This window comes from Anguilla rostrata, chromosome 19, assembly GCF_018555375.3.
Source record: "Anguilla rostrata isolate EN2019 chromosome 19, ASM1855537v3, whole genome shotgun sequence".
Lineage (NCBI taxonomy): Eukaryota > Metazoa > Chordata > Actinopteri > Anguilliformes > Anguillidae > Anguilla > Anguilla rostrata.
In genome coordinates this window covers 8,913,618-8,939,400 of record NC_057951.1, presented here as the reverse complement: position 1 = coordinate 8,939,400, position 25,783 = coordinate 8,913,618, and the positions used below count along the sequence as shown (strand labels likewise).

The 25,783-nt window shown below is 53.9% G+C and overlaps 1 protein-coding gene across 1 annotated transcript in view; it reads left to right on the top strand.

Annotated features, from left to right (window-relative positions):
* Positions 1-23,979, top strand: part of frmd4a (FERM domain containing 4A) — a 67,577-nt gene extending 43,598 nt beyond the window's left edge. The window contains exons 12-23 of the mRNA XM_064319461.1: positions 7,442-7,518; positions 9,376-9,517; positions 10,349-10,502; positions 13,937-14,070; positions 14,321-14,443; positions 16,185-16,416; positions 17,538-17,594; positions 17,925-18,162; positions 18,568-18,732; positions 19,287-20,179; positions 21,652-21,748; positions 23,838-23,979. Coding sequence (XP_064175531.1) covers positions 7,442-7,518; positions 9,376-9,517; positions 10,349-10,502; positions 13,937-14,070; positions 14,321-14,443; positions 16,185-16,416; positions 17,538-17,594; positions 17,925-18,162; positions 18,568-18,732; positions 19,287-20,179; positions 21,652-21,748; positions 23,838-23,943 — 2,418 coding nt within the window. The 3' untranslated portion in view covers positions 23,944-23,979. The remainder of the gene's footprint in view (positions 1-7,441; positions 7,519-9,375; positions 9,518-10,348; positions 10,503-13,936; positions 14,071-14,320; positions 14,444-16,184; positions 16,417-17,537; positions 17,595-17,924; positions 18,163-18,567; positions 18,733-19,286; positions 20,180-21,651; positions 21,749-23,837) is intronic.
* The last annotated feature ends 1,804 nt before the right edge of the window (positions 23,980-25,783 follow it).

Sequence of the window (25,783 nt, the reverse complement as noted above, 5' to 3'; positions counted from 1 at the left end):
TTGTTAGCATTGTTAGCGTCGGCATGACTGTTCGGGGAACTCGCGCAGACAGAGGATGCACAACACAGCACTGACTCAGCGCTCATCATCTTCAGTGGGCGTGGCCTCCTCGTTTCCCCGACCCAATGGCTTTGCCTCATTTACTCTTCATTGTTTCCCCTCATTGGGGTGGAGGCCAATGGAAACTAAGAATAGCCCTGACTGGAAGTGTGCTGGGTCTGTGGTCGGGGTGTTCACACAGGAAACGCCCACGGCGGGCTGCCATGACACCGCTCCTCACCCCAGCTCAGACATTCTCCTTCACCCGCCCGCCGGCCCCAGCGCCTGCCGCAGGCCGCGACCCCCGACCTCTGACCCCAGGGCCTGCCGCCGGGCCAGGGGGCGGTAATGAATTACGTTAACAGCCGTGAAATCCAGGCCTGCGTCTCGTTTAGCCTCCCCGTCGCCGTGCTCGTGTTTCACTCCCCACTGCTGCCCTTTTAACCCCTGTCTCACCTTCAAGAGTCGTGCATTTGCCTCAAATAATCGACCTTACCGGCGACATTCTATTCATTTATCTAAATGGAGCTTGACAGTTATTTAGCGCTCTGTGCAGAAACATGGGGGGGGAGGGGGGGCGGAAGCGTTTGAGCGTTCCACGCTCGTTTGTTTCCCTCATGGAGTCGTTCTGGCCACGCTTTAACAGCCTCTGATTGGTCCTCGGGATTGCGCAACACCCCGGCCGATGTTGAAATGAACACGGCGCTGCGGCCTTTTTCCGGAAGCGGCCAGAAGCCACAGCTTAAGCGGTTCGGTCTTTGTTTATGGAGCGCTGAAAGCTGGGGGGGGGGTCTGAACGGTTCTGTTAAAGGTCTTGAGCGTCTCCTGCCTTCCCTCTGATAGGCTACCTTTCTCTCTGTTTGGCTATCCGTCTTTCTGATTGACTATTATTCTCTCTGATTGGCTACCCTCCTCTCTGGCTACCTTTATCTCTGATTGGCCACCTGACTGGCCACCCTTAGTTCTCTCTGGAGTATGAGCGCTGCAGCACCCGCGCGTAAAAGTTTAAACCTGCGCACGCGACTCCTGCTCCTGCTCCCACTGCTGCTGCAGTCGCTGCGCTGTGCTGTTCTGAGCCGTGGTGCTGTTGCAGGAGGACGAGCCAGGCTGAGGTGTGTGGGTTTTATCCCTTGCTGGGAAGGATTTGCTTTTGAAGCTTTCAGTCTCAGAATAATTTCACGCTGTTACCACAGCTCCCCCAGCTCCCCCAGCCCCCAGTCTCCACACAGATATTGCGTTCTGGAAATAAGTTGTGCAATTGTGTTTTTTTTTATTTTTTTTATATCTTACAGACTGTTCTATAAATAGCATTCAAAGTGAAATGAAAGCACGCAGACAGCAGTAACAGAAAGTAGGGGGGGGGGGGGGTTGTTTCGGTGAAAGTGCTCCACTACAAAGCGCCACTTAATAGCCTGCTGTTGGAACAGCTCTTAGATCTGCCTCCCAGATTAGGGGCTGTTTCTCAGGTCAGGGGGTGAGGCGCCTAATGTGCTGTGAAATGGATGCAGAGTTTAGCGTACGCCAGAGATCTGAGACCAGGCACACATCTCTCCTACAGGGGGACAGAAAAAATGAATTACCGGGTCTTTACCAAGGGGGATAACGCAGACCCTTTCAGCCAGCGTCGTAAGCAGCCAATGGGAACGCCCGGGATCCCACAGGAAACGAGTGTCGTGCTCGATCTGTCCCCGCGCTGCGCGTCGAAGCGGAGAGTATGACATGTGGCATCATTTAGCCGATGACTGGTGGATTTACGACAGCTCTGAAGGACAGAAAGGAGATCCGGCAAGTAGGGTGTGCTTTGCCTCTCTCCTTGCCAAAAAAACAAGCAAATACCCCAAAAATAGGGGGAGGGGGGATGTAAGCTCGCATGCTGGTCTCCATCGCAGATGTAAACAGTTTTTCGGGTAGGTTGTTAGGGGGGCGTTTGGAGCCGTGCCCTTCTCCCCGCTGTTTTTACCGTCGCCGTTGCGGTGGGACACCACAGCCTTTCTCAGCAGTCTGGAGGTTTTATGTTTTTGGGTAACTGCCGCGTCATTGGGCTTCCTCGGGGGGGGGGGAAGTGGTCGGTGATGATTATTTAATGAGGGGCGGCTGGAGAGGTCCAGACTGTGCCCATCGCAGAACACCTAAGTGTTCAGTCACTGAACGTAATTCCAGTTCAGGTTTTTGTCCGGTCAGGTTTAAATATTTATACCAGGTTTTTATGGCTCACAGCAACATTTTGCTGTAACTTTGTTGGCTGGCCTTTATGTTAGCACTACGGTTACAGGGCTGAACACTCATCCTGTAATAGAGGGCTGTGAGGCAGTTTATTGGAGACCTATGGAAGTTGTAGTTTTTTATGGGTGTTCTTCAGTGGACCCCCCACAGTGTGGTGAGCAGGAGTTTCTCTACGCTGCAGTTCTGCTGTTCCTTGTTTCTGGAGTTCACTGAGGTTCCACATTCAAATTTACAACTGCCAGGCCCCTCTTTGATCTGGCTGTCCAGTGCGCTCAGTCAGAGCCCAGGTTAATAGCCAGGCACCCTGGGAAATGTCACATGTTTATTTCCACAGTATCTGTCCTTTTGAAATCGTGTAAACCCCCCCCCCTCCCCCCCCACACCGGCTAACATTCTGAAGATGTAGTACCTGCCAGATCATGAGGCACGCGCTCGCAGTGCGGACCCAGTGTGCTCCCACTTTCAACCTCTCCTCTTTCATTTCTGTTACACTACCATCTACCGTCTCATTTCCTGTTTGGAGTTCGTAACTCGATTGTTGGCTGCCCGGTCGGGTAACTTTGTTTTATGTCAGGTCCCCCTTCTAAGAGTTATTGATTTCAATGGGGTTCTCCTGGTTAAATGAAGGTTAAAAATAAAAATATATTTAAAAAAATAAAATGGTAGAGTGGCTGTTTGAGAGGAAATAAGAATTTGAATCCAATTGAAACTTTATTGTTTTGCCCGCAACCACTTAATGGTGTCCTTTGCGTTCACATCGTCGTTTAAAACGATCAGCGTTCATCAACAGAAAGAGAAACATCGTAAAAACATGGGAGCACTCCATCACCATGATCATTACTGTCTAAAGCCTGATTGGATCAGTGCCAGCCCTGCAGTTGATGGTCCTTCAAAAGGAAGTTCACCTTGAGCGTTTATCCCAGAGACATTTTTTATCCCTCAGCTCCTTTTTACGTTGCGTTGGCTTAATGAAATAAGGTCATCGTTACTCACGTCACAGACAGTCAAAATCAAAAACCGATCCACCGTTTGCTTAAATGGCAGTGAATGGCAGATTTCCACTGGGGTAGGGCCAGCCCAAAACCTCATAAGTCCCGCACCGGTCCCGTCCGAAGACGAGCGGTTTGAATACGGACGTCCTCACTTGTCATCGACAGATGGCCCAACGATATGCCCCCGAGAGTGTTAGCGTAGCGTTCACAGAGCGACAGGCTTGTGTTATATGCCCCGCCCGTGCCAGGCGATCCGTGCGTGCGAGCCTGTCTGGAAGGTCACAATTACAGGCCCCCCATTCCGACCGGGGGGGGGGGGGGCTTTCTCCTCAAAATCTATCTGGAGTAATTATCCACATAAAATGGCAGGTTCCTGAAGTCTGTGAAACAGTTCCAGCGGTGGTGAGATTTGGGGGCGGGGTTTTGGAGGGTTATTATGGGTAGGCCTGAGCTATTTTTACACGCGGCGGGTGTTACCCCGACGGCAGTGGAGTGTGAGTGGGCGCGTTGCGGTGCCGAGGGGCCAGGTTTCGTTTGATATTGGGCAGGGCGGGGCGCACACGGGCGTGTGTGTTTCTTTAGGTGCGCGTATTACCCAGAGGCCTCGGCGGGGTCTCCCGTGTGGTAACCGCGGCGACTGTGGCGCGGCGAGCGGGCGAGCTGGCGTTTGGTCTGGAACCAGCCGCGGGTCATAAAAAAATAAAAAATAAAAAAGCCTCTGAGTCACGTTAGCGGGGGGGACGATGACTCACTCGCCGTTTAGCGGTAATTTACGCGACCGGCGGGCGCGAGGAACGTCCTTCAGAGCCGCCGCCGCTGCAGCAGCCTTACCCCCCTCCCCCCCCCCCCCCACCCCCCCCCCCCCCTCTGGAAATACATGAAATCCAGTGGGAGCCATGAGCAGGATTAGGACCCAAAATGAGATTGGGGGGGGCGTGGGGGAACATGCTGGAAACATTAGCATGTCTGCCCCGCGAGGGAACACATCCAGCGAGCGCGTGCTGGTATACGGAGGGGGCAGGGGTACAGGGGGAGAGGGTGTGGGGGGGTTAGGGTGTAGGGGGGGGTCACTCTGAGGGAGGAGGAGGGAGGAGCAGGCATTAGGACCAATCCCCCCCCCCCGTATCACTCCAGAGCAAAAAAAAACAGTGACTTATCAACACTGCTGGCTGCCCTTTTAATGCCTGACACTGATAAATACATTACGCTCCCAATCCCCAGTACTCCTGTCTACTCACGACCTCTTTCAGTCTCAGGGCTTGTTTTCGTTCGTACTCTTATCTGTGCGCTCGTCTTTGCCTGAGCCCTGCAGTTCATTTCTTCAGTTCAGGTCTTATTTGTGGATTCGTTGCTACCGAAAGGAGCCAGAATGTACCATTTAACGCACCTGAATGTGTGTGTATACCGCAGTTGTGTCCAGCGCTGAAAGTGCAGAGCGCAGCGTCGCAGAAGCAATGCCGCGCCGTGTTCTTATTACGCGCACGTTTTCAGGGGTGATGGGGAAAGCTCTAACGTACGTGGGATCGAGCAGCGGGGAAAGATCAAACGCTTGGATAACTTCGGAGTGGATCTGAAGGGCTTCAGTTTAAAAAAGAAATCACGCGGGAGTATACGGGAGGGCCACACCCTCAAAAAATCTCCTGTGTTTTTAAAAAAAAGGTTTTTTTAGCTCGTTTGTTTTAGCAGTGATTTATGATCTGGCCTGTTGTCTGTGGGAACCCATGAGAATGCGAAGCATTCAGTTGTCCTCACAGGCTCATGTTTACTGCCCCCCCCCCCCCCCCCCCCCTCGCTGTGTGGGATGGCCACGCCCCTTTCTGGAGCCCTGTGTGACTGAGGCGGGCGTGGTTTAAGACGCCACGGCTCGCTGCCTGCTGTAACTAGGGTGACACAACAGGGTTCGGGGTCACAGCAAACCCCAAAATAGGTTTATACCGTAAGGAACAGAGGGTGGGTGTGATGCCGTTGGCTGATTCTGCTCTGAAATCGCGGAAGCCAGGATGGTGTGTCACGTCGTAGTCCTTCCCCCCAGCCCCCCGGGAACCTTGTTTTTTTTAAATCTGCGAGTGAGACACAGTTACGCAGCCAGCGAACATCTGGCAGGCTCCGCTTCCCCGAGGTGCGAAACGAACACAGGGGGACGCAAAAATGTGAGCCCTCCAGTGCTCGGCCGCCAGATCGCCTCCGGGGCTCTCTGAATCCAGCCCCCGCCCCCCCCGGTGCATTACGCTACCGCTGCAGAGGCTCTTTCACAGCAATTAAACCCCTGTAGCCGAGCGTCAGGCCGCAGCGCCGGGGTCCGCGGGAAGATGTATTGCGTGTCCGCGGCAATTTGGCTCAAAGTGACACGCCCGTAAATCTGCAGGTGAGCTGGGACCGCTGGGGGCGGGGGGGGGGGAGTTCGGTGTGGCTCTGGGGCGGGCGCTGAGGGGCTGAGAAGGGCAGGGGTCTCCAACTCCAGTCCTGGGGGAGGGGGGGGGTCATAGTGTCTGCGAGATTTATGGGTTCCTCCTCTCTTTCAGTAGCTGGTCTGGGCCTCGGAGCCAAGGTGTGTGGAGTCCTCAGCCAATCAGTGACGTACAAAAAAAATACAGCTGTGAAGTATTACAACGCAACAATCCCAGAAAGCCCTGCAGCCCGCAAGGACGGGCTTTGACATCCTTCCTGTGGTTTTCCGACCCCCCCCATCTGCAGTGATCCACAGGCGCACACTAGCCCCCCCCCACGGCGGTTTGAGCTGCTGTTCTGCCTGTGTGTGCGCGATCGTGTTTGCAGTCTGTTTGTTTGCTGTGCAAATCTCATTCGGCGGGATGTTTGACATTCTCTTGTCTTTTCTCTACCGCTCTTATCGTTTCCCAGGCTGTTAAAATTCTTTGTCTCTCTAATGTCCCCCCCCCCCCCTTATCCCACAGCCAGAGCTGCACGTGGTTATGCAGCAGGGAGGAGGAGGAGGTGGCCAGCCGTACTTTCATATTTAATTCATGCTTTTTCAGTACGGAGATGAGTGACCTTTCTGTTTACACGGGCATCTATAAGAAGAAGTGATTTAAACAGAGGGTTTCCCCTGAGAGTGTGTGTGTGTGAGAGAGAGAGAGAGAGGAAGGGGGGAGAGAGAGAGAGAGACATTCCTCTCACCACTTGACCGTTCTGAGATCCTCTCTTCAGCAGTGCAGTGGGCCCAGATTTCATTGCCTGCAGAGGGCTCTTTCAGACCAAGGCCTCTAAGGCCGACCGTGCTGCTTCCATTCTGTGTGTGTGTGTGTGTGTGTGTGTGTGTGTGTGTGTGTGTGTGTGTGTGTATGTGTATGTGTGTGTGTGTGTGTGTATGTGTGTGTGTGTGTGTGTGTGTGTGTATGTGTGTGTGTGTGCGTGCGTGTGTGTGTCAGAACCGCGTCTCCCTGGGGTGGAGGCTGTGCTTTCTTTTCTCAGCAGAACAAAAATACAAAAGCCTGACGGGGAGGGGGAAAAATGTAAGCAAAACAAAGAGCTGGAGTTTGGCGGGGCAAGGGAGGGCTGGCCAAATCTGGGGGCACCCCCCCCCCCCCTTACTCTGTGAGCAGGAAGTACAGTCCCACGGGGAGGTGGGAGGGGCCGAGGGGGAGGGGGAGGAGGGTTTTGGGGGGGGTGTGTTAGAATCCCTCCTGCTCCACAGAGAGGAAACTACAGCCACTTACTACAGCCACACACTCCCAGAGCTGGTGAGCACTCACTGCTACAGAACGCCCTGTTCCTCAGCAGCCTGAAGGGATTTAACCTACAGAGACAGACGGAGAGAGAGAGAGAGAGAGAGAGAGAGAGAGGGAGAGAGAGGTGGAGAAACTTTTTCTCAGCAAAGTTTGTTTTTTTATTTTAAAGAGGAAAGGAGTAAGAAGAACGGGAAGAAGTGGGAAGAACCTGAATTAACGGGAAAGGAACCGACTCTCACTGTGCGTTTAAGCGTGTGTGTGTGTGTGTGTGTGTGTGTGCGCATGTGTGTGCGTGTGTGTGCGCGTGCCTGTGCGTGCCTGTGTGTGTGTGTGTGTGCACGCGTGTGGAGGGTCCCGCGCAGACGTCCCGTGTAAGGTCTGCGATTGCGGGGGTCTCTGGATGTGATTAAGGCCGGGGTCCCCGCTCTGCTGTGGATTTAACGAGGCTCGGCTGCGGGACGGAGCGAATCACAGCCCCTGTGTCCCTCTCCCGCCCTCTAGGTGTTCCAATGGAGGCAGCTGGAGAACCTGTACTTCAGAGAGAAGAAGTTTTCTGTGGAAGTTCATGACCCTCGCAGGTAAATCCATATCACACCCCAGCGCTCCGTGGAGAAAGGGGTTTTTTTTACCGTGCTTTTACAATACAGGTAAAAAAAACCAGTGACCTCATCTGTAGGAACTGCTGCCACGGTAACAGACTGTCTGTAATGTAAGCGCATGATGCTCATTTATACTGTATACACTTCCGTTGTTTCCCTGTTGTCTTAGTAACTTTTCAGTGTTTTCATGCTTTAATGGCCCTTATGATGCAGTTGGGTTCGGTTTACTCTCGCGGTTGTGTCATTAGCAACGTCACGAGTTCTTATGTAATGTGGATGGGCGGCTGAACGGTCATCGTACGTCCAGCTGGTCCTGGAGGCAGCGCTTTCCCCTGTCCAGTGTGATTTGTGGAAAGCAGAAGCGCGCAGAGGTACGCGTAAACAGAGGAGTCCCGCAGAGGAACTCTGACAGGCACGCGTACGCCAGGTGTTGTTTTATGAAACGAATCGCCTCCCGTGCTCTCGAATGCCAGCGTCTCACGCTGCGTGTTCTATACTCCGACTGACAGACGCCTGTCGTCTCTCTCGCGCGCGTTTCCCCCTGTTGGGCTCCTGCCGTCGCCGTGCTGAGGCTCGGCACAGCGGTGTGTTTATACGCAGCACATGTCTCTCACCGTCCCCGCAGACTTTCTGCCAAAGTGCCCCATCAGCAGACTGTTGTGTAACGGCTGATCCAGCGTCCAAGCAGTTCTCCCGAAATTCCGGGGGAAAGGACTCCTCTGTATCCCGAGATTATACAAATACAGGAGTACGAGGAGGAGGGGGAGGAGGAGGGGAGAGGGCGGGGGACTTTGGGCTGAGTCCGTTCTCCTTGACGTTTGTATTGGCTTCACGTGGGGTGTATTTTAATTCCTTGATCTCCCTGCCAGAAGCCGCAGCAGTGGGTGGGGTGATACTGCTGTGTGCCTCTGCAGCTGGGAGAGCGGTGTCAGTTCAGTCCTGTGCGGCAACACGGAGCGGGCGGGTGGGCGGGTGGGCGGGTGGGCGAGGTGAGACGGGAGATCAGATTCCCAGCATGCCCTGACACAGACCCAGCCCTGATTGGCAGCCGAGCCGAAAGGGGTTCATGGCAGTTTAATAGAAGCCCCGGGGGGGGGGAACGGTGGTCACTTTCTCTCTGGCGTTCTGCTTGCTGAACCTCGCGTGTGGGTTTATCTCGTATCTATACTTTCCCCAAAAGCCCCCGGGCTCTTTTAAAGTTTGAGCGCTGCGGATTTGGGCCTGTTGGGCCGGGACCTGTTCTGCAGCTCAAACAGACGCGTCTCAGACTAAACACCGCGGCGAGGGAACGTGTGTGGCGCTGGCTTTCGGGAGCCCCCCTCTCCGCTGCTCGCACCGCAGCCCAAGTCTGCCCGCAATATTCCATGATAAATTACAGAGAAACGACTAGCTTACCGTCCGCTGATTATAAACTCCATATAGAATACATAAACAATGTGAACGTTAGTGGTAGTCTGCCCAAAGTATTGGTATTAAGCAGAGTAACCACTAGGCTTTGGCACACTGAGTATCGTGGTGAGCGTGTGTTGTATACGTTGCATATGAAGTGTTAGTTATTTGCAGATGTTGTGGCATCAGCCTAGTGAACCTGAGGAACTGGGTTACCAGATTCCATGCCAGCTTCTGCCTTTAGTTGTTTAATTAGCCCAATGATTTATTTAATTTGACATTTATGACAAAGTCGTGAGCTGTGTGGTACAATTTAGGAGTATCCATAGCCATTTTAAAAATCAAGACAGTAATCGTTAAAACTGCATATAGAGTGTTAGGTGTTTGCAGAGTGTCAGTGCTGCTGTTATCAGTGCATCTAAAGTTGTTTTGTTTTCCCTCCAACAGCAGGGCGTCGGTGACCCGAAGGACGTTTGGCCACAGTGGCATCGCGGTGCACACCTGGTATGCCTGCCCCGCCCTGATCAAGTCCATCTGGGCCATGGCCATCAGCCAGCACCAGTTCTACCTGGACAGAAAGCAAAGCAAGGTGAGCGCCTGGAAGTGGAGGTGAGACACCAGGAGATCATTTGTTCCGGAATATTCTGCAGTCTCCATTTAGCCTCCCTGAAACCCAGGCAAAGAGTGCTGAAGTGCTGAAGACTCCACTGATGTATCGCCTGTGAGCTGCCATTGTTCTCCACACTGCAGACCACACAGTGCTACAGGGGAGCTGGCGCCAACCCAAGGAAAGGTGTAGCTGCCGCTCACAGCAGCTGATAGGCTGAGGGGGATTTTTTTGTTCGTTTTTAATAGGATAAAGAGCAGGTGGGAGGGGGTTTTTAATCTCACATTCCTGTTGTGAGATTTAGAGGAGGGCTTATCGCAGCTCAGCTTTTTCCTGCCAGTCTGTGAATAAGGCTGTAGTACTACAATGCGTGCAGTGTATTACGTAACGACTACCTCTGAGTGCGCGGTTGTGCTGTACACATCTGTCCGTTCACATCAGCTGCTCTGTGTGGGTGTGTAATTCAGCACAGCACCGCTCCCGTCCGCCTCCAATTCTAGCATTGAAGAACCGTGGGACTGAACCAATCAGCAGCTCCGTCTCAGGCTCAGACACTCGCTATTGGCTGAATCGAGACAGGCCTCTCATTCAGGCCCTTTTTTTTTTTAAAGGGTTAGCCTCGTGGAAAGAAAAAAAAAAAGCACTTGTATTCAGTTTCGTGTGGAAGAGCAGAGGAATGCGCCGTTCCTGGAAAATACAATTGCGAGGAAGGTGTTTGTCTCGAGGGGCTGGGAATAGCGTACGGCCGGAAGGCGCGTCTGTTTGAGGACTGGGGGGAACCGTTCCTTTCCTAACAGTTTTTTTTCTCTGCAGTCGAAAATCCATGCAGCGAGGAGCCTGAGCGAGATCGCCATCGACCTGACGGAGACCGGAACTCTGAAGACGTCCAAACTGGCCAACATGGGCAGCAAGGGCAAGATCATCAGCGCGGCAGCATGCGGCAGCCACGGCCATCACGCGAGCGACTGTGTCATCGAGACGGGACACTGGCAATGTGTAGTTACTGTCAGAACCGGGACACTGTGGAGTCCAAACTGTCAGATCAGTTACTGTCAGAACCGGGACACTGTGGAGTCCAAACTGTCAGATCAGTTACTGTCAGACCAGTAACAGATTTGGATCAGTCAGTCCTGCCATTTTGGACCGTATCCTGCCATTTGGACCGTCAGAACAGATTCACTGTCCTGGCTGTCATCTTAACATGGGGTTCACCTCAGTTATCCGCGCTCTCTCTCTGAGTGTGTGTGTGTGTGTGTGTGGTGTGTGTGTGGTGGGTGGTGTGTGTGTGAGTCTGTGTTGTGTGTGTGTGTCATTGGTGTTGTGTGTGATGCATGTGTGTGTGGTGCTGTGGTAGTTTGAATGTGTGAGTATGTGTGTGGTGGTGAGTGGATGTGTGTTGTGTGGTGGAGTGATGGGGGTGAGTGTGTGTGAGAGATGTGTGGTGGTGTGTGTGTGTGTTGTAGGTGAGAGCCTCGGTTAGGACGCTCTGTTTCTCACATTGTGTGTCTACGTGCTGTGAGAAGCCATCGCACACGCTGGGGCCCTGCTATGACAGGACAATGCTCATGAATGTTGTGAGACGACAATGTCGGACTCATAGGATGTTTGCATGTAGCAACGGCTTATGTGCCTGTCACATAGCTCAGCTCACAGATCACCCAGGGCTGGGTTGGGAGGGTTTGGTTGTTTTTGGTTTTCCTGTCGTTCGCCAAAGTGCCATGGTTAACGTTTCCTCATGAGGATTGTATTTAATTAGCAGGGATCTACACTTATTCATTGGCTCCACTTACAGAGAAAAGGGTGTGTCTTCATGCAGAGGTGCATGTGGATTGGAGGCCTCCAGCGAATGCAGTATTCCAGGGGAATATTCTAGTTTTTTTTAATGTTTTCGGTTTCTGACTCGGTGTCGTCTTTCTGCGACGGCGCTCAATCTGAACCCTTTCTTTGGCCCAGTTGCCTTCCATCTGTTAATCTTTTTTTTGTTTTTTTTCCCCTGACACTCTGGATTTTACTCGGTTGGCCACCACAGAAATTTCCTTTCAGTTTTTTTCCGAACGAGAGACCGGAGTAAAAAGTGCCGCATAAATCTTTGAGCCCATTAGTCTCCCTGGGGGCAGCCTTAATTGTTTTTTTTTGTTCGTTTTTTTTCCCCCTTTTTGAAAATGTGCCGCAAACCTTAACTTCATGCTGCGTGTATTTTCCTTCCATACGCTCCCCAGACTTTTCTCGGGTGTATATCAGGTGTAATGTTATGTTTAATGTTTCCTTTCAGGCCAAAAAATAAAAATTGTTCACTCGGACTTAGCCCTCCGTCGGCACGAAGCCCCCCGCTGTTGTTCTTTCAAAAGCCACTGAAGTAGAACCCCCTCCCCCCCCCCCTCCCCCTTAACAGACCATTAAACCCAGCAGCCAATCAGCAGAAGAATTCTCCAGCACCGTTAGAAGTGTTAAACTGAATTATAGTTTTTCTGTTTCTGCCTCTTTTGTTTATTCAAACGGGTAAAAAAGCACTTGCTGAAATGAATGCCCCCCACAGATGGGACCCTTCTGGGTGTGTGGCTGTGATTGTGGTAATGGGGCATTGGGACATTACTGTAATGGGGCATTGGGGCATTACTGTAATGGGGCATTGCTGTAATGGCACCCTGGGGCAATTCGCTGGCCAGCTCGTTAGGCAGGAAGGTCATTAGAGAAAGTAGCCAATCGGGCGCAGGTGAAGTCACCCCCGATTCGAGGGGCCTCCCGTCAGCAACGGGACCGGTTCCCCGTGGCGTTACCGGGGAAACCAAGACAAGCGAGTGTGACTCTCCTTATAAGGAGAGACAGAGTGGTCTCTGCTTAACTGCCGTTTACCTCAGCCGTCCTTATGTGGAGGCAGCTCGCTCCCTCAGGGATCAGCGGGCCTTTATTTGTGTAAGTGTGCCATGTTATGGGCTAACTGTGTCTTACTGTCCGGACTTCCTGGGGTCTTTTAAAGGTTTTTCAGTTAGCAATGTGCAGTCCTGGATAGGCTAAGTTTTTGGTACATTTTCATTTCAAATTTTCCAGATTAAACTGGTTTTTTTTCCAGATGAAAAACTCATGATCTTGCCCCCCCCCCTTCCTCCAAGCTGGCTACTTTGCACGTGGCCATGGTGAATTAATTCTGACACAAGAAGAGATTGTCTCCCTCTTTTCAGTGCACACTGAGAAACGATGTGGAATGATGTCACGGTGTGATGTCACTAGGCGGGAGGGTCAGCAACTCTGTGGTGAGCGAACATGACTGTCCCGTGCGCTACCGTCCCAGGTTCCTTTCAGAAAAATAAAGCCATTAAGGCCCCAGGGTGCCCCGTCGAAAAACAGTGTTATTTTCCTCACGGACGTTTAAGGTAATCAGCGAGCGGCCCCCATTGGCCTCCGCCGGGCGCTAACCCCGCCCCCCCCCCCTCCCGGCAGGAAGCGGGGCTGACCCGTGCCCCCGGTGGCGGCCTGGCGGATATCCCACGTTTGTCACAGCACTCGCCCAGCGTCTGCCCCCCCCCCCGCGTTTAAACTCCCGCGTCCTGTTGATGTTCCGCCAGAACAAAAAAATCACGAGAGGCACATTCCTCGGGCGTGAGACCTGTGCTGATCCTGCCGACCGTTAGTGCTGATACCACTTTATACTGGTGCGCAGTGGTGTCTGATCCAGTTAGGACTCATTTTAAGAGAAAGAATTAACCCACAAAGAGAGCCTGAGAAGTACCGCAGTGCTTTTGGGGTCTGCAGCCCCGGGTGTGCCCGGGCCCCCTGTCCCGCTGTGCCCCCCCCCCATTCCCCCTCCGGCCCTCCTTATCGAAACCGCCACCCGCTTCCCCGTAAACATCCTGACCGGTGGCAGCAGGTGTAGCCCCGCCCACCTCTTGCCCTCATGGCATTCTGCGGTACGACCCGGTCCACGGGGAGACCCCCCCGAAAGCACCTTCTCCCCATCAACCGCCAACCCCCCCCCCCCCCAATCGAGCGAAGGCCACGGCGTATCACACGCTAGCTGTGTGTTCATCAAGGCCTGTCCTGTTCGCCAGTGTGAGTCACAAAGCCTTGGTACAGCCTGTGGCAAAACAACAAGCAGGGGGAGGGGGGAGGGGGGTAGGTAGGGGTGTGCCCTGGCAGAAAGGTCGCCCATTGTTAGGCTGGAACAGATTTGTTCTTACTTCAAACAGGGGGAAGGGGTTGAGTCTTCACCTTGTGTTTGGGGGCTGTAAGAGCTGCACAGTGTCTGCCTGTCTGTCTGTCTGTCTGTCTGTCTCTTTGTCTGTCTCCAGTCATCTCCTGAGGTCAGCGGCTGCCGTTGTATCTGAACTTCATTATGGATGATAGACACTGCATTGTTTGAGCAGAAGCGATAACAGGACTGTGTGTGTGTGTGTGTGTGCGCAGGCTCCCAGGAGTCGGACAGCTCTCAGACTGCTAAGAAGGACATGCTGGTTGCCCTCAAGGCCAGACAGGAAGCCCTGGAGGAGACGCTGCGGCAGCGACTGGAGGAGCTGAAGAATGTCTGCATAAGAGAGGCGGTAAGGCCAGCGCCCCCTGTAGGGTGGAGGAACACACTGCACGTGTTTTTGTATTATAATACCTCTGTATTGTATTGTACTGTAATTGTGCTAGGAGTGTTTAAAAGCAGACAGTCGGCATGACAATAGCAATGTCTTTATACGTTACTCACTGGCAGCTGTTATTTTTCACATTTAGATCTTTACTGAAACAGTTTAGTTGATGAAGGCTAAGTGCCCCCTAACCAGCATGCCTTTCTGCCTGTGCCAGGAGCTGACCGGGAAGTTGCCCAAGGAGTACCCCCTGGACCCGGGGGAGGAGCCGCCCACGGTCCGCCGGAAGATCGGCACGGCCTTCAAACTGGACGAGCAGAAGATCCTGCCCAAGGGGGAGGTGAGGCCCGGTTACCGGACCACAGGCCGGCCAGCCGCGGACATCTTTCCCAAAAAACACACCACCGTGGCTGCGTGTCCACACAGAGTTTATGAACACAGTTTTTGAATTTTGGTTCGGCAGTGACTGGATGAGCTACTCCTTCCCAAAGGGAACAGCAATGCTTAATATATTGCACAGGACAGGTGGTGAGATCCTGTGAGGTCGTGAAAAATATTCAGAAAGCATGAATCCCAGTGCACTTTAGCACAGCATAGAACGCTGGTCCGTCTTTGTCCCTTTGAGGAAGGGACCGTAACCAGAGGAAAAGGAGAGAGAGAGAGAGAGAGAGATGTGTGCTCTGTACCTCTCCCTGTCCACACGGGCGTGAGACGAGCGTCAGACGTTTTTCAGGCGTCCTGGTTTGCCCAGTTCGGCCCTGGGAGAGTCTTTTTGAGGAGGCTGACGGGGGCAGTGCACTGCAGGGTTAACCGGACCAGCGTATACAGTCAGCAGTGGCCCAGACTCGCCCGGCATAATCCTGGAACATCGCGTTTGCCAAACACGGGCTGTCCGCACGTTAGCGTTCAGGCCGTAAATAGCTGAGCGTTAGTCAGAGGAAGCGGCGGTAGTCGAGCAGTGTGTGTGTGCGTTGAGGCGCTGCCAAGCGACGGCATTATTTACAAAAAACCCTTGTGAGAAACTGGCCTTCGTCAGCCACGATTTAGCCCCAGAAGGGGGTTATCTGAGCCCTGCTCCGCGCGGGGGAGTGCACGACCCACCGTACGCACGCAGGGCAGGAGCGTGTTCGTTTCGCGGGATTCCGATCGCCAAAGGTAGTTCCTTCGGTGCGTTGACCTCGCTGAACACGCTCGCCAACCCCGCGCGGTTCGCTGGGAGCAGCGCTGTACCGCTATTTTCATTTCTGCCCCCCCCCCACAAGGGATAGTCCCCTCGGACCGTTTGGACCCCCCTCTCTGTTTTCGTAGGCCCCGCTCTAGACTTGGGGTCACGGGCGGAGTAGCCGTCCGGCCCCAGAAGGCCGAGGGAGAGGCGGAGGTTGGTGAGAAGCGATCGCGGCCCCCGCAGGTCCCTCGCTCCCCGCGCCGATCGGTCTGCTCACGTCTGCTTCTTAAAGATACATTCCTGCTGACGGAGGCTAGGGTTAGAGACGATGGCAGTGAAAAAATTACATGTTGTTGTTCTGGACACGGTACCTTTTCCAGATGAATGTGGGGTTTAAAAGTTTGCTGTGTCTGCTGACAAAATCAGCACTGCGTGTGTGTGTGTGTGTGTTCATGTGTGTCTGTGTGTGTGTGTGTGTGTGTGTGATGGAAATATTGCCTTAAGAGGAAAGTACTGGGTGGTGCGTGTTTATGTGTTTTTGTTTGTGGATGTTTGTTGGTCACTTAGAGATGGTTGGATGACTTTTTTTAGCATGTGTTTGTGTGTCTGTGTGTGTTTGTCCAAGCATGTCTGTGTCTGGGTCTGCATATGTGTGTGTGTGTGTGTGTGCTTGTGAGCGTGTCCATGTCTGTGTGTGTACATGTCTGCGTGTTTGTATATGCATGCATGTGTGTGTTTGCGAGCGTGTCCATGTCTGTGTGTGTACATATCTGCGTGCTTGTATATGCATGCGTGTGTGTGTTTGCATGCATGCTTTATGCTCTGACTCGCGGGTGTCCTGCCTGTGTGTGGGGGGTAGTGGGGTGATGTCACCAGAAAAGAGGGCGGAGTCTAAGCAGCGCGCGTCTCCCGGCAGGAGGAGGAGCTGGAGAGGCTGGAGCGGGAGTTCGCCATCCAGTCGCAGATCACGGAGGCGGCGCGGCGGCTGGCCAGCGACCCCCACGTCAGCAGCAAGAAGCTGAAGAAGCAGCGGAAGACCTCCTACCTGAACGCCCTCAGGAAGCTGCAGGACATCGAGAACGCCATCAACGAGCACCGCGTCCGCTCGGGCAAGAAGCCCACGCAGCGCGCCTCCCTCATCATCGAGGGTGAGAGTCTGCGGGAATGCTCAGCGCAGCCTGCCCCGATTGGCCGAGGCGCGCCGTGTGACCTGTGTGAGCCAATCTGAAGTTGGCTCGCTGAGTGTTTGCTGAAGAGCATTTTTGAGCGGGAGAGTGGGTTCACTGAACTCTGGTTTTCAGCCTGACTGCTTGCACACGGCTGGCTCCATGCAGCTTTCACTTCTCAATTTCATCCTTCAGAAAGTCAATAACTGTGAATAACCGTGAATCATAGTGAATCATTTTTCTGTGAAAATTGAATTGCATTTCGCAGGCAATCTTAGTCCATTTAAAACAGTGCTTATCTCCTCCCAGGTTGTATTTTTTTAAATGGCGGAGTGCTCGATGTAATGCAGGCGAAGGGCGCTGATATAATGAGAAGGCTGTATCCTGCCTTTGTTTTTTTTCAAACCCCAATCTGCAGGAAGTCAAAAAACCATTATAAAACGGCATTACACGAGCCATCCATTACGGGCGAGCGAGAGAGAGCAGCGCGGCATTTGAATACAATTTTTCTATTATTTTCACGATGGCGGCGGCGATGATCTCATTTGGCGCCCTGCGTACGGAGTTGAGTCCCCCTGCCCGCCCGCCCGCGTGTGTTAATGGGGGGCGAGGGAAATGGAACATGAAGGGCATTAAAAGGCCGGCCGCACCGCTGCACAGAGGTGGGCGCGCTCAGGCGGGGCGGGAAGGTTAATGGCCTCAGCGTCAGGCGTGTTGGGAGGCGTAATGGTTTCTGAGAAGGGCCGGGGGGGGGGATCTGTTCCTTTTAGTCTTCACATCCCATTTTTTATCATTACTTTCGGTTTCGGAAGGGGCCCGTCTGAGCTGCTCAGACTAGTGAAAACCTTTTTTTTAATTTTTTTTTTAAACTTCCCTAAGGTAGTTTGGCGCCAACCTGAGCAGGTGCTCAGTGTGTGATGAGAGAGAGGAATACCCTGAGGTCTGAGTCCCTTCCTCCCTGGGCGGCTCTGTGGCCAGTGTGCCAGGCTTTCAGGCTCAGGACAGCAGAGAGAACCAAACGCTTTAGCCTGGTGCCTGGCCGCCAAACGTGTGTTTTGTTTTACTGGATAAATAAGGAGTTCTTTTGGTTTTTTGCTTCACAGAGGCGAACATCGGTTCTGAAGACAGCTCCCTGTCCGACGCCCTTGTCCTCGATGACGGTAATCATCTTGATAATCTTGTGTCTGTGTCTAAGTGTTTGTGTGTGCGTGTGTGTGTGTGTATGTCTGCGAGTGTGTGTGTAATTATCTGTGTGGAGCATAATGTTCTGTATGCAGTTTAGTTTGTGGTGTTTGAGATGTGCGAGTTTGTGATTGGCGGGTGTGTGTGGATCTGGGTCAGAGTGCCTCTTGCGTACGGAGTGTGATTCTCACAGCGTCACAGTCTCCACCCGAGCAGTGGCACCTGCACCTCCATCCTCTCTCTGTCACAGACTCCCTCCTCCGCCCTTTTAAACCCGGCCGCCTCTCTCTCTCCCCCCCCCCCCGCAGACGACCCTCAGGTGACGGGCCCCTTTTCGCCCACTGCCTCCCCGCACCGGGGCCTGCCGCCCCGCCCCCCGTCCCACGGCCGGCCCCCGCCCCCGCAGTCCCTGGAGGGGCTCCGCCACCTGCACTACCAGCGCAGCGACTACGACAAGTCGCCCATCAAGCCCAAGCAGTGGAGCGAGTCCTCGCTGGACGAGCCGTACGAGCGCGTCAAGAAGCGCTCCTCCCACGGCCACGCCGGGTAGGCCCCGCCTTCTGCGCTACCGCGCGACACGCGCGGGATACGCGCCAGATAAATGCGTCTGTGACTTACAGTGCCAGGAATGGAGATGTGCTCCTCTTCTGTAACCTGTGCCTGTGCAGTGGGAGGTGTGTGCAGATGTCATAGCAACCTAGCGGTGCTTAACAGCGCATACCTTTCCAAGACCTGGCAATAAATTATATTTATCCTTTAGTTTTATTCTATTTTGAGATGTCACGCTTGTGGTCAGATGTTGATTTGCAGTGCAATGGTTGAGACACTATGTGGTTCTTGAGATTAAGAGCACTCAGAATTTTGAAAAAAACATTCCAAAAAAGGCCTGCTCTTCAGAGGGTTTTAAGGGCTGGTCAGCGTGTGATTTGGGGGCGTCCTGTCTCCCTGCAGCAGTCACAGGCGTTTCCCCAGCACGGGCAGCTGTACGGAGGCCGGGGGCACCAACTCCCTGCAGAACAGCCCGGTCCGGGGCCTCCCCCCCTGGAGCTCCCAGTCCAGCATGCCCTCCACCCCCGACCTGAGGACCCGCGTGCCCCACTACATCCACTCCACCAGGTCAGCACCGGGCCGGCGGGGTCCTACCATTCTGCCAACTCCAGAGGGGTGGGGAGATGTGAACACACTGTTTTTTTCACTGTCTGGGCCTTTAGATTCACTGTAATGGGGGAGTCTGCAACATTTCCATCAGTACTTTGTTAAACTGCAGTCCTGGGTCAAATATTTATCTGAAATAACACTTGGGATTTTCAATGCCTGTTTAGGTTCAAGTTCCCACAGAAGACCGAAAACATGTTTTCATCAGTTTTCAATAATAATAATAATAATAATAATAGTTCTTATTTCATGTGGATTTGATTAGGAACATGTGTCATTGAAGATCTCCAGGGATCTGCACGAGCATCTTCAGTTTTTACCAGCCTCTGATGAGTCATCTGTCCAAAGTCTGCTCCAGAAATCAGCCCAGTTTGTTTAGCTGGTCTCCTGTGTTGGCTTTAGCACAGAAATAGCTCTGTTTATATGACGCTGCTGTGCCATTATTAGCTGCGTCAGTCCCGTCTCCAGCCCCCCCCCACTGACCCATGTGAGCGTCTCTCTGCCGCCCCCTGCAGGTCGGTGGACATCAGCCCCACGCAGCTGCACAGCCTGGCGCAGCACTTCCGCAACCGCAGCTCCAGCCTGGAGTCGCAGGGCAAGCCGCTGGGCTCGGAGCCCGAGACGGGCAGCCCGGACCTGCGCACGCCGGGCACGCGCAGCAGCAACGGGTCCGACCCGCTGGACGACTGCTCGTCCTGCGCCAGCCACTCCAGCTCCGAGCACTACTACCCCGCCGCGCCCTCCTCCTCCTCCTCGTCCGCCGCCGGCGCCCCCGGCAACCACGGCTACTCCACGCTGGCCGAGGACTCGCCCTCCAAGGCCCGGCAGCGGCAGCGGCAGCGGCACCGCTCGGCGGGCCAGCTGGGCTCGTCCGGCTCGGGCAGCATGCCCAACCTGGCGGCGCGCAACGGGCACCAGGCGGGCGGGGTCTACCTGCAGAGCCAGAGCCAGCCGTCCTCGCAGTACCGCATCCGGGAGTACCCGCTGTACGTGGAGGGCAGCGCCGCGCCCATGGTGGTGCGCAGCCTGGAGAGCGACCAGGAGGGCCACTACAGCGTCAAGGCCCAGTTCAAGACCTCCAGCTCCTACACGGCGGGGGGGCTGTACAAGGAGAGCTGGGGCGGGGGGCCGGAGGAGGGGGGCGAGGGCGGAGGGCGCCTCACCCCGTCCCGCTCCCAGATCGTGCGGACCCCCTCCCTGGGGCGCGAGGGGGGCGGCGGGGGCGGGAGGGTGGTGGTCTCGGACGAGCTGCGGTGCTGGTACCAGCGCTCCTCGGGGTCGCTGAAGGAGCACGGCAGGCTGTCCCACACCAGCTCCAACGCCTCGGACGGGGGGTCCCAGTACGGGACGCTCCAGAGCCCTGTGGGACGCTCGGGCAGAGCCAGCGCCCTCTCCAAGGGCTCCTCAGGTGAGCCCCGCAGAGTCGTTTCTCTTGCCCCCCCTCCCCCCCTGTTTGGTGCGCTTTGGTTGAGTCCAAGCGCAGGTCTGTCTGTGTAGACTCAGCAGTGAAATGTGAGCCAGCCCACTGAAGCGCATTCCTGAGGGGTGTCTGTCTGTCTGCCCTGTCAGGGTGGTCTGGCAGACAGGGTGAGATATGGCCATGCTGGGTGGGACAGGCTGTCTCCGTCATGTAAGACAACCCCCCCCCCCCACAACACACAACACACATACACACATTGAGCCATTGTTTCATAATCAGTTTTATAGCCCAGACAGTGAGCGCATTCCTTTCTCAGTACTACCAAGGAGAAAGAATCCTCCTTACAGACAAACACACCAGCCTGCCCTCCACCCCCAACCAAACACACACATCACCCCTCCCATCACCCCTCCACCCCCCCCACACACAATAACCTCGTGTTTACTGGTCGGTGGGAATGACAAACACTGCTCTCCAGTGCCCCTGGGAGGCACACCGAGGGTCTATTGTGCGCAGATAACATCACCTCCTCCTCTGCAGCAGCAGCGACCCCCCCCTGGAGTCCCTGCTTATCTCCGGTCTTTAATCCTCATACAAACCCCCCCCCCCGCCGCGCCCACGGGGGCTCCGTTCCCCCGTCTCACGCGCGAGATAGCGGCCGCCGGTGAGATTCTGGGGTCCGCAGCTGCGTGCCCCCGAGGTCTGGTGTGTAAGGGAATCTCTGCGAGATCATCGGAGACAGATGCTGTAAATATTTCATCTGCAGAGAGAGAGGGGCATTGGGCGGTGCTGTAACTTAAAGGTAGATTTCTGTTGGCGGTGTTTTTATTATTTAATGCTGCGTGTTTGTAGTATGATCCAGTACTTCACACCGTTTGCTGGGGGTTTCCATGGTCACCACCGTTGAGCTGTCGGTTGGCTGGCTGTTCAGTGCCCGTCCGTCCACGTGAAGCTTGTCTGGTGTGTTCAGTATAATGCCTCGTGCCTTTTGTTAGTAAACAGAGGGCGGTCTGAGTTTCACTGTATACCGGTCGCTCCCCTCCACCGTTTGGGAAAAGCTATTAGGAGGATACCACGCTTGTTAGTGTTAAGGCCAGAGTGCGTGTTAATGCGAGACGCGGAGCAGGACATCAGCGACTGCTTGTCAGGATTACTCCTGGAGAGTGTGTACGCTGCGCTGCACGTATGCGGGGTTTGTGAGGACCTGAGGTCCTGATAAGAGGGGTACTGGGCCAGGCTCTGATCACTGAACAGTGTTTAAATAAACCCCCCGTGTGGAATGGAATCCATTAGTCATGGTTTCCTCTTCCCCTCCCCCCCCCGCCGCTGCCCCTCTCCCCCGATGTTCACCAAACAGATGACATAGCTGGAATTCCACAGCCCCTCGTGACACCTGTCTGACCTGTGTGTGTGTGTCTTTTTGTCTGTCTGTGTGTGTGTGTGTGTGTGTGTGTCCACAGCTGCCTCGCCCCACAGTCAGAGGAGTATGACTCCCTCCAGTGATGCAGCCGCCACGCCGCCCGGCAGCCCTCAGCACATACTCAGCTGGCAGAGCGAGTGAGTGTCAGACTGCACCTCCTCCGCTTTCCTCTCTCTCTCTCTCTCTCTCTCTCCTATCCCCATATCCATCTCACGTTTTCTTTTTCCCTTTCTCCTCCTCTGTCTCCAGCTTCACGCTCTATCTCTCCTCTCCTCCTCCTCCCTCATCTCCGTGGTAAAGGGTGGAGTGTCTCAGCGTTTGTCTGTGAGCTGTGAGTGGGATCAGTGCGTTTGTGAAGCTCTGTGACGCTCAGGCACGGGCCTAGATCCCAGGGACTATTTCCCAACTTTGAGAAAACATACAATGGTCCCCCCCCCCCCCCAATATCATCATGTTGTATTGGGTGGTACATAGGTGGTACCCCCCCCAAAAAAAATCTTAGTCTCCCCAGAGTTGAAATGAGATCTCCCACTCTCCCCTGAGAAGAACAGGTGGTGGATGAGACGCTGTTTAAATGCAGTCTAATCAGGCACGGTGCGTATTAACCGGGCACAGCCGATTGTGGAAAAACTAGGAGTCGCTCGCGGCCAATCGGTGACGTACGAGCCTCAGGCATCTCCCACTGTTATGTTTCTGTTTCCAGGGGCTTTGGCAGAAGCCGTGTTGATTGTACTGGGCGCTAAGCCCCCTGAACTGTTGAGTGTGGTATATGTTACCGTACTCTGTATTTACTTTCGCCACGGTGCTGTCTTGCTGTGCTGTGACATCAACCCATTATGCAGCACTGACACAACAGGGAAAAGCAGCATCTTATTTCCAGCGCTTCTCTGTCATAGTTCATATTTAGAAACATGACATAATCACAATCGCAAGGTTATCTGACTCTACCATATTTACCAAACTGCAAATGTTTATATTAAATATGGAGATAAAATCATAGAAGTTCAGTCTGAACAACAGGTACAGCTGAATGGAAATGGCTTTTGGGTTTGAGGTGAGGGTCCGTTTATTCTGCCATTGTGTATGAGGTAGGGAATCGGAGCACCGGACTGGCCAACCTCATTGAGCATGTAAAGGCCCCACCCACTCGTGTGGTTAAAGAACGTTCTGGAGGGTGAACGGCTCCTGGTTCCCCGTCTCTTCGTTGTCCCTTCAGGACTCTAGAACAGTGAAGTGAGACTCCAGAACACACAATGTGTTCCTTCACCGGGTTCCGCTTCTGTTGCAGGAAGCATTCCTGCTAAATGTGGTTCACAGGAAGTGCAGATTTGCATTAGGACCCAGTCCTTCTGGAGCTCCATTACCCTCATCTCATCATCTCATCTTCTCTGATGCTTCCACCTTTCATTTCCATCACTGCACTTATCAGACTTACTGAACGAGCAGCCGCCCTGCTGAAGGGACTGATCTCCTAACCTGTCTGCTTCTCTTCCTGCTGCTCACTAACCCTCGTCCCGCGCCCGGCTCTGCGGTCCGCTCTTAGGGACACGGCCGAAAGCTCTCCTTTCGAGGATCGCCCTCGATCTCCGGCTCGCCAGAGTACTGACGAATAGAGGTACGGTACGGGGCTCCTCACCTCTGCCTCCATCTCCCAGCATGCACTCTGTGTCTCTGTCTGTGACCCACCCTGCCGGCTGCGTCAAAAGAAGCATGAGCCCTTCATGAGTTACTTTCTTTTTTCCCTTTTATTTCAAATTTAACTGCCAAAAACGTTGCTAAATGTTGCCGTCCTGCGTTTGTGTTTGGATCGTTTCCCTAATGGAAGTGGGCTTAACACCCAGCTGAATGTTGCTGATTGTGGGGAAAACGTAGTTCCTGGTTGGAACTAGTCGCTCAGAGCATTAAGCATCCCCTGAGGGCTCATGGGAAATCACATTTTCCATAGTAACACAGCCGACGTGGACCCGTGTTATACCCCTATTCCCATAAGCCAAGCCCCCCTCCTCTCCCACAGGAAACGGTGTGACACACGTTCCATGTGCACCCCAGCTCTGTGTCTTGCCGTTACTTTTCACCTAAATTAAAATTCCCCCTCGGCGTCGCCCCGCGTCCCCCCGGCGGACTCTGAGTCAGCGCAGCCGCGCAGCCGAGGCGGAATTTTGCGAGTAGGGAAGTTCCGGAATGATCAGCGGTGCGTCCTGTCTCTCTCCCCCCCCCCCCCTGCAGCTCCTTCAGCGACTGCTGTTTCCTGGACGACAGCCCCCTGTATTCGGAACTAGCGGACATGCAGTGGTATGGGCGAGAGAAGGCCAAGCCGGGGACGCTGGTCTGACCCTCTTTGCTGTTGACTCCTCCCCCTCCTCTTCCTCCTCCAGTGAGTGTTCCGGGTCCTCCAGACTAGGGGGCGGAGCTCTCCCTCTGGGGCGGAGCTCTGCGCTGGAAGCTCTTTTCCTCCCCACTTCTTTTGGCAGTGCAGGGGGGGCCACAGGGAACCGTGACCGGCCGGACCCTCTCGGGGTGGGACACCCTCGCCCCTCCAGGGGCCAAACAGCAGGGTGAGCCGGGCACTCGGGCACGCCCCAGTGGCTCCAACGGACGTCCAATCCAGAGCTCTCCTCCAGCTCTCTGTCATCGGTCTGAGCTCTCCAACGCTAATGTTAACGCCAATACTCTCGCCCCCTCCCTTCCCACAATGCAATAGGACTACACTGAAGGGTGAGCACTGGACTGCCCCCCCCGCTCTCATATCGCATCATCTGCGTCATACCCAGCCCAACCCGTTCGTTAAGGGTTCTTGTCGAGACCAACGCATACAGTATATATATTTTTCGTTTGTTCGTTCGTTTGATTGTTTGTTACCTTGTTCTGTTTTTGCTTTATTTTGTTTTGTAATGAAAAAAAAGAAATGCTGAACGATGCTGAACTTCTCTCGCCATTTTAAAAAAAGAGAATGAAATCTCGGGACGTATTTTTTTTTGGAGGACGTATATGCCCCCTGGACATTGTGAAGACGAGGATGGACCCCTTTCCGCCCCTAACCCAGTCCGCTACCAAAGATCCCGTCGTGTCAGATACACTTGGAATATTCCAGAAGTTTCCTTCTCCAGCATCCTACAGCACAGTATCCCCCTGCCCACCGAGAGCTCCACACCGCCGGGTTGCTAGGGCTCGCACGACTGCGGCCGCTCGCCATCCCTCTCCTGGGCTGCTACTGTAACCCCTCCGGCCACGCCCATCGTCCGTGTCAATCAAACTCTGCGCGCGCGCCCCCGCCCCCGCATCGTCCTGTCACATGGTCCCAATTGCGTAAAAACCGGAGAGACTTTTCTTTGTTCTGTTTTTCTTTGACCGTAACCAGGAGATATTCTCTGCCAGTCTCACCTAGGATCTAGCAAAAAAACAACAAACAAAAAAATAAAAGTCCAGATGCCAGTTTAGTGATGGGTAATTTTGATTTTGGGGGGGCAGGCGGTGCTCTACAGACCTGATCTCACTGGCCTTGCGAGTGTAGGGCTCTATCCTCAGGCTTTCGATTGGTGACCAGCCACCCTGCATATAACCGCGTTCCCACGGCGACGCTGTCCAGCCTGGTGCTCTGACGCCTGTACTGTAACGGCCCTGAACACAGCTACTTAACACGCCAGCTGCTGAACGCGCACACACACACGCGTGTGCACACGGATACTACTGCACACACTCTCACAGTCACACACGTTCATACAGTTACACGCAGTTACATTTTGTAAGTGTGCAAGGGGAAGAGGTCGTACTGTGAGCACAAGACTTATAGATCTTTGATCACACTATGCCTTACAGAATATCGCAGAGTCTTTTTTTAAACACCCCCTGTATAGTAGTGTGATTTACGGAAGCAAAGGCAGCAGTTTAGAGCCACTTCCATTCTGAAACTCCAGACTTGGCAGTGCAGATCTCCTCTTTCGTATTTTAAAATTCTCTGTCCGTCCTCAGAGGTCACTGTACAAGCTTTGGGTTTTGCTGTACGTCCAGGCTCCTGCGTGATCAGGGGACCTGAACTGGATGCGTTTGGTGAAGGGGACCATGTTCTGTTTCTGCGTCCTCTTAACAGAGAAAGGTCTGTGGTCTGAGACAGCAGGAAAAGCCATACATGCTAGAGAAATGTACACACACACACACACACACACACACACATT